Here is an 8,978-nt window from a genome sequence, read left to right on the forward strand (position 1 = left end):
TCACTATATCCGCTCTCCCCGGACCCTGCATTCACTATATCTGGTCTTCCAGGACCCTGCATTCACTGTATTTGGTCTCCCCAGACCCCGCATTCACTGTATCCGCTCTCCCCGGACCCCGCATTCACTGTATCCGCTCTCCCCAGACCCCGCATTCACTGTATCCGCTCTCCCCGGACCCCGCATTCACTATATCCGCTCTCCCCGGACCCCGCATTCACTATATCCGCTCTCCCCGGACCCCGCATTCACTATATCCGCTCTCCCCGGACCCCGCATTCACTATATCCGCTCTCCCCGGACCCCGCATTCACTATATCCGCTCTCCCCGGACCCCGCATTCACTATATCCGCTCTCCCCGGACCCCGCATTCACTATATCCGCTCTCCCCGGACCCCGCATTCACTATATCCGCTCTCCCCGGACCCCGCATTCACTATATCCGCTCTCCCCGGACCCCGCATTCACTATATCCGCTCTCCCCGGACCCCGCATTCACTATATCCGCTCTCCCCGGACCCCGCATTCACTATATCCGCTCTCCCCGGACCCCGCATTCACTATATCCGCTCTCCCCGGACCCCGCATTCACTATATCCGCTCTCCCCGGACCCCGCATTCACTATATCCGCTCTCCCCGGACCCCGCATTCACTATATCCGCTCTCCCCGGACCCCGCATTCACTATATCCGCTCTCCCCGGACCCCGCATTCACTATATCCGCTCTCCCCGGACCCCGCATTCACTATATCCGCTCTCCCCGGACCCTGCATTCACTATATCTGGTCTCCCCGGACCCTGCATTCACTATATCTGGTCTCCCCGGACCCTGCATTCACTATATCCGCTCTCCCCGGACCCCGCATTCACTATATCCGCTCTCCTCGGACCCTGCATTCACTATATCTGGTCTCCCTGGACCCTGCATTCACTATATCCGCTCTCCCTGGACCCTGCATTCACTATATCTGGTCTTCCAGGACCCTGCATTCACTATATCTGGTCTTCCAGGACCCTGCATTCACTGTATTTGGTCTCCCACAGTGCACAGAACATGGAAATGTAATTATTTTATTAAATATAAACTGCTAACTACCTTTTCTCATCAGCAGTTAAAAGTCACAAGAGTGCTCTATCAGTGTCCAGCAGAGCACTATTCAATCTTGCGGGAGGAGCTTTCATTCTCCTCGGACTGTCCTATGAGGTTGCAGGACCCCTGTCCCTCTGTCTGGACAGTGCTACTTGGCCCTGTACTGATCACATGCACCCTCCCAAGAAAAAAAAAAAAAACCCACCAAAAAACAAACTCTCTAGCAATACACAGCAAACGGAGCATGTGTAACTTGCCCCCAAGGCTCTGTTCTATTGGAAGATTGATTTGAGAGACAGTAGAAGAAGGGGAGGATCAGAGAAGACAGAATCAAACAGCATTTTTACACAAAAAAAGGCTCTAGCAATACCTACCAAACTGAGCATGTGAAGCTTGCCCCCAAGGCTCTGTTCTATCAGCAGATGGATTGGAGACAATAAAAGAAGGGGAGGATCAGAGAAGACAGAATCAAACAGCCTTTTTACACAATGCAGAGGATTAACCCCTTAGGCTCCACAGTGAGTATAACAAGCATGCTTTGCTGCATCTACAGACTGATTGCACTGTTGTGGGTTTAGTAACACTTTCATGATTACAGAGCTGCATTGATTTTTTTTTTATTTACTTAAATGTCAGCAAACTTGTGGCCTGTCTCTGGGATACGGAGCTCACTGCAGTCCTGAGAGACTCCGAGTAAAAGTATGGCGTGGCTCTAGGATACCCACCATCAGCTCCCCTTAATCCTGAAAGATGCCCAACAGGAGTACAGCATGGCTTTGGGATGCCCAACTGTTAGCTCACCATAATCCTAAGTGATGCCCAGTAAACGTGTGGGATCGCTTTTGGATGCCCACTGCGAACTCCCAATGTGCATTACAAGCTGCAGGAAGTCAGAGAGAACCAGCCTCATTTCCTGGCTGGAGGACATGCAGCATCATCAAACCAATTCCTCCTCAGCTTGACTCTCCCCGACCTGCCCCTTCCATTCAAAGGACTTCATTCCTTTCAGTAACGAAGGCCCAGCATCACAGGTGGGCATTAGACTAAATACAGCCTACCTACACATCCAGGGTCACATCCACTCATCAAGGTGTTTTGATATTTGCACAACTTCCTCCCAAAAGCCAGCTCACTGCTGGTACTGAGGCAGGGTGCTGTGATGTTTTCCGGAAGCTATGTACAGTGCACTGCCGGCTCCTTTTACCAGCCATGATCTGCCTGTATTGCATAGGAATGCACAGAGGCCCAGTGATGAGATCACCTAGGTGTAAAATAAAGCAAGCTTAAAAAAAAAAAAAAAAAAAAGGAAAAAGGTTTTATGTTAAAAATGTTATTTTAATTGTTAAAAAAAAAATATTAGCAAGTTGAATGGGGGGGGGGGGGGGGGCATTCACACCATCCTGCACACTATAACAGGCGGTTTTAGCACACAGGCTGATGTCCAATGTGGAGCGGTACTGAGGGAAGTACCTTGTATTGTTGCAATGCTGGTCACTGTTTACTGTTTTTATAGCTTTATTCCATTAACAGAACATGACATTTCATACAATTCTATGCACCACAATGGGGCAGGATGTGCCGACATGAATGGAGGTGTGGTGCAGCATGAAAAAAAAAAAAAAAATGCAGCATGTCTGCATTTTTATGCGACACACCACAACCTACCTCTATGCAGTGGGATGGTGAGAATAGTGCCCTAGGAAACTGATTGTTTTTTATGTTCCCTTTTGTCACATTGTTTTCTATCGCCTTTTATCAAGTCCGGGCTAATCTGTGCAAATGAACACAGGCCACCTCACATGGCATGAACCTAACACGTCTAAACTGCCGCATGCTCAGCACGGGCAACAAATCCACTCTGCTGGGCAACACAGTGGCTAAGTGGTTAGCACTTTTCCATGTGCTACTAAGAGCACCCCTGGGGCGACCACTCAGGGGGCACTGTTCCACGGACTTTCTGCCTCCCCGGCTCCTGGCCAGACAAGGTTCAAACCAGGAGGAACTGGGCCCCTCTGGCGTTCCTGGTGGAATTACTCCCGGGCCCCAATTGCCTGTGGGCACCTCGGTTTCTGTTCCAGCCTGTACTAACCATCAGGACCCCCATCCTTCCAGCAGGGGTGCTATACAACCAATCATCCCCGCAGGCACAGTGGCTTAGTAGTTAGCACTTCCGCCTGGCAGTACTCGGGTCGTTGGTTCGAATCCCAACCACGGCACCACCTGCCTGGAGTTTACATGTTCTCCCTGTGCGGGTTTCCTCTGGGTACTCCGGTTTCCTCCGACACTCCAAAGACATGCTGGTAGGTTAATTGGATCCTGTCTAAATTGGCCCTCGTATGTGTATGTAGAGATGGGCTAGATGTTCAAACATCAGCCGCTTGTGTGTATGGTGAACATACAAACAGTAAGGGCATTTGGCGGGTTGTTCGTCCACCGTGCCCCACAATGCACTGCAACCTGACAGGGCATTGTGATCGGCACCTGACCTGCTGTGGCTAATCCCAACGCATGATGACGTCACAAGGGGGAAGGTGTGACCCCACCCCTTTGTGGCATCATCTCAGTATTTTAAAACCATCATCCCGGCATAGCTGTATGATGGCCGAGAGTGGAGCAGGTGTTTTTTCTTCTCTTTTTTGGGTCGACGGTGGCGGCGGGCATCGTGATTGATGATGGATCTACTTGGGGGACTTTTTTTTTTTTTTAACTGCTGGTGCTATAGAAGTACCTTTAATAAAATAATAAAATACTCAGCCATGTGCTAGACAGACACAGCATGTGGCTTGTTCTGTCCCCTGCAATGACCAATCATGGCCAGCAGAGGTCCATGTAAAGGCCATGTCACAGCCATGTGGCCAAAAACTCTTCATGTGACCTTCTCAGGGACCCTAAAGGACCTTTAAATTCTGGTCCTCCAGGAAGTTCACACTACCATGGGGACAGAAAAAAAAAAAAAAAAAAAAAAAAAAAAAAGTCCCATATTACAGCCCCAGATTCCAAGCTAACTAGAATCCAGCCAGCACAGACGGGGATAACTGACCCAACATGCCAGCCTGTGGCCCCCGATCACCTCAATCATGAACAAGGTGCCACACAAGGACATTGTCCCCAATGCATGGTGCGGTGTATCCGGTGTAGGTCATGACATATACATAGAAATGATGGCCCAGCACCTGCCACAGCCGGGTGACACGTCAGGAGGGATGGTGTGCACGCGATTTACTAAACAGATGATCACACAAATAACATGTTCTGCCAATGTTCCATCGGGGGCTTCCACTGGATTGGTTTTTACTTTGATTTCCTGTTTACAAAGAACCAGCATAGTCCTTCTAACAAGTACCCCTTGGCCCTAGACCAAAGGAGCTTACAATCTATAGGCTCAATACAGTCCTGCAGACATACACCGTAGGGCTGGTCTGCCTGTGAATTGTGGAAGGAATTCAACATAGACACACAGAGAGGAGGAAAATCTGATCCCAGGACTGCGGTGCTACCAGATCACATGGCTGCCTCCCTGCCCATAATAACATAACACTGGGCATGCTTTAGTCTCCAAGAACTACAAGTCCCAGCATGCTATAAAAGGGACTATAGCCTCATCTAGGTGATCCCAGTATACCATACAGGGACTATACCCCCATCTAGGTGATCCCAGTATACCATAAAGGGACTATACCCCCATCTAGGTGATCCCAGTATACCATAAAGGGACTATACCCCCATCTAGGTGATCCCAGTATACCATACCCCCATCTAGGTGATCCCAATATACCATAAAAGGGACTATACCCCCCATCTAGGTGATCCCAGTATACCATAGAGGGACTATACCCCCATCTAGGTGATCCCAATATACCATTAAAGGGACTATACCCCCCATCTAGGTGATCCCAATATACCATTAAAGGGACTATACCCCCCATCTAGGTGATCCCAATATACCATAAAAGGGACTATACCCCCATCTAGGTGATCCCAGTATACCATAAAGGGACTATACCCCCATCTAGGTGATCCCAGTATACCATAAAGGGACTATACCCTCATCTAGGTGATCCCAGTATACCATAAAAGGGACTATACCCCAATATAGGTGATCCCAGTATACCATACAGGGACTATACCCTCATCTAGGTGATCCCAGTATACCATAAAGGGATTATACCCCCATCTAGGTGATCCCAGTATACCATACAGGGACTATACCCTCATCTAGGCGATCACAGTATACCATAAAATGAATTATACCCCCCATCTAGGTGATCCCAATACCTCATTGAAGTGACTATACCCCCATCTAGGTGATCCCAGTATAAAGGGACTATACACCCATCTAGGTGATCCCAGTATACCATAAAGGGACTATACCCTCATCTAGGTGATCCCAGTAACTCATTGAAGTGACCATACCCCCATCTAGGTGATCCCAGTATAAAGGGACTATACCCCCATCTAGGTGATCCCAGTATAAAGGGACTATACCCCCATCTAGGTGATCCCAGTATACCATAAAGGGACTATACCCTCATCTAGGTGATCCCAGTAACTCATTGAAGTGACCATACCCCCATCTAGGCGATCCCAGTACCTCATTGAAGTGACTATACCCTCATCTAGGTGATTCTCAGTTGCTGCAACACTGCAAGTACCAGCAACCCAAAAAATTAAAGGTGCAGCAATCTAGAGGTCTGTCTTGTGTTATAGAATCACAACACCCAGTATACAATTACATGAAATGTGGTTCAGGATGGCAAAGTATCAGCCAATGTAGAACTACAAAGATCAGCATGCTGAAATCCCTGACATACTGAAAAACGAAGAGCTTTATACAATGTAGGACTACAAGTCTCAGAAACAAAATGGGGAGAACACTACTGCCTTCTCCACTGATGTGACAATGCAGGTCCCATCACACCCAGAACTATAGATCTCAGAATACCATACCAATGTCTACACTCTACAATACAGTGGTACTACAAGTCACAGCAAGCCATGACAAAGCCAAAGGCTTAGAGGTCGTTATAGACTTAATGGCATTCTGCTACTTGTAGTTCTTCACCTCTGCTAATACCAGGCTACCAGCTGTACTGTAATACAATATCATTATGAAGGAGGTATACAATATGATACAATGTAACTATGAATAGATAATAGATATAAATGTAATAAGTAGCTACAGTATAAAAACACAATATAATAGAACTATAAAGTATGAGAAGTTATGGTATAAAAACAATGTAACCGTGAATTAATAAATTACAGTAAGGAATTATGGCAATACAATGTAACTATGGACCAACAGGCAAGATATGGTATTTCCATGATTCCTTACTTCCTCCCATGCTAACAGGCCTTCTCCCAAGCTTCCCCCATCCTATGATATTCCCTACCCCAATCTAACCATCTCCTACTCTGTCCACTTTTAGGCGATCCCTGAATAATTTTCTCTTCAGAGAAGCCTATCCAGCCTCAGCTAACAACTGTGCATGTGCTTTCTCCATCAGCTCAGCCCCCACAGTTATTACCCTTTGTATCACTTGACCCTCCCCTTTTAGATTGTAAGCTCTAATGAGCAGGGTCCTCTCACTTCTCCTGTATTAAAACTGTACGGTTTGCCCTCACGGTGTACTGTGTAAACTGTTGGCACGATACAAATCCTGTATAATAAATAATAACTCATGGTCACATTGTATTTCCAGGATTCCTTACTATACCCCCTATTGGTCCATGGTTACATTGTATTTCCAGGATTCCTTACTATAACTCTTATTGGTTCATGGTTACATTGTATTTCCAGGATTTCTTACTATACCCTCTATTGATCCATGGCTACATTGTATTTCCATCATTCCTTACTAGAACTCCTATTAATTCATAGTTACAGTAAGCAATCATGGAAACACAATGTAACTATGAACCAATAGGAGTTATATGGTATTTCCATAATTAATTAATAGGAGGTGTAGTAAAAAATCCTGGAAATACAATGTAACCATGAATCAACAGGGGTTACAGTAAGGAATCCTGGAAGTTCAATGTAACCATAAATCAACAGGGGTTACAGTAAAAAAAAATCCTGGAAATACAATGTAACCATGAATCAACAGGGGTTATAGTAAGGAATCCTGAAAGTACAATGTAACCATGAATCAACAGGGGTTGTAGCAAGCAATCCTGGAAATACAATGTAACCATGAATCAACAGGGGTTATAGTAAGGAATTCTGGAAATACAATGTAACCATGAATCAACAGGGGTTATAGTAAGGAATTCTGGAAATACAATGTAACCATGAATCAACAGGGGTTATAGTAAGGAATCCTAGAAATACAATGTAACCATGAATCAATAATACGGAATCCTGGAAATACAATGTAACCATGGATCAATAGTAAGGAATCCTGGAAATACAATGTAACCATGAATCAATAGAGGGTATAGTAAGGAATCCTAGAAATACAATGTAACCATGGATCAATAGGAGCTTAGTAAGGAATCCTAGAAATACAATGTAACCATGTATCAATAGAGGGTATAGTAAGGAATCCTGGAAATACAATGTAACCATGGATCAATAGGGGTTATGGTAAGGAATCCTAGAAATACAATGTAACCATGAATCAATAGGGGTTATGGTAAGGAATCCTGGAAATACAATGTAACCATGAATCAATAGGGGTTATGGTAAGGAATCCTGGAAATACAATGTAACCATGAATCAATAGGGGTTATGGTAAGGAATCCTGGAAATACAATGTAACCATGAATCAATAGAGGGTATAGTAAGGAATCCTAGAAATACAATGTAACCATGAATCAATAGAGGGTATAGTAAGGAATCCTAGAAATACAATGTAACCATGGATCAATAGGGGTTATGGTAAGGAATCCTAGAAATACAATGTAACCATGAATCAATAGGGGTTATGGTAAGGAATCCTGGAAATACAATGTAACCATGAATCAATAGAGGGTATAGTAAGGAATCCTAGAAATACAATGTAACCATGAATCAATAGAGGGTATAGTAAGGAATCCTAGAAATACAATGTAACCATGGATCAATAGTAGTGATAAAACAATGTGTTACAAGGGAACTCTGACTCCATGGAAGTAGTAGCAGTAAATCCAGGGGGTACACCGTAAACCGGAATGCTCCCCGCAATACACGGGCGTGTTAGGGTGGGACTATGAATGAATAGCGGTGATAGTAATAAAACAATGTTACAATGTAGTTATGAATGAATGGCGGCGATAGTGACGAAGCACCGGGACACAATGTATGAATAGATGGAAGTGATCGCAGGGTGAATGATGCGGGTAGTCGCGGGTAATCCTCTGTGACCGGCAGAGGAGATCGTGCGCCCCGCAGTGTGGTGTATATACACGGACAGGACGCGGGGTGTAGGAAGGACACAGTCCGGTGATAACGGTCACGCCGGTCCTCTTACCCTCCAGCCAGGAGGTGTATCAGGGTGTCCTTGCTCGGTGCCATGTCCCCGGCCGCTCTCCTGGACGGATGTCTCTCTCAGGCGCTCATGCTCTCTTCGCTCCCCGCGCTGTCTCTCCTCTGGCCGGCAGAAGCCGGTTTTCTCTCCGCAGCCGGCTGGTGATCTCGCGTCATCCGAGCCGGGAGGGGGTGTGCTTGCCGTGACAGCTCTGGAGGGGCGGGGCCAAAGGGGGTACTGGCGGGCCGAGCCATAGAGAAGAGAGGGGGGCGCGGTGGGGGCGTTGTCCGTGACGTCAGGGCCGGGCTTACTGAAAGTTGCGCGAGGTTGCAAGGTGTGGGGTCCAATTACAGTCAGAGGATGGGGGAGGGGGGAGGGGTGGTCACATGTCACTGTCATAGAAGGAGCCACTGCCTGCCATATCCATCTACTGTA

General features: G+C 46.4%; 1 protein-coding gene across 1 annotated transcript in view; it reads right to left on the reverse strand.

Moving 5' to 3' along the window:
* Positions 1 to 8,740, reverse strand: part of LOC149431486 (solute carrier family 25 member 33-like) — a 49,530-nt gene extending 40,790 nt beyond the window's left edge. The window contains exon 1 of the mRNA XM_089665548.1: positions 8,547 to 8,740. Coding sequence (XP_089521674.1) covers positions 8,547 to 8,590 — 44 coding nt within the window. The 5' untranslated portion in view covers positions 8,591 to 8,740. The remainder of the gene's footprint in view (positions 1 to 8,546) is intronic.
* Between the last annotated feature and the right edge of the window lie 238 nt (positions 8,741 to 8,978).

The sequence above is a fragment of the Staurois parvus genome, unplaced genomic scaffold, assembly GCF_062004578.1.
Source record: "Staurois parvus isolate SC_StPar_1 unplaced genomic scaffold, SC_StPar_1.0 ptg002237l, whole genome shotgun sequence".
NCBI lineage: Eukaryota > Metazoa > Chordata > Amphibia > Anura > Ranidae > Staurois > Staurois parvus.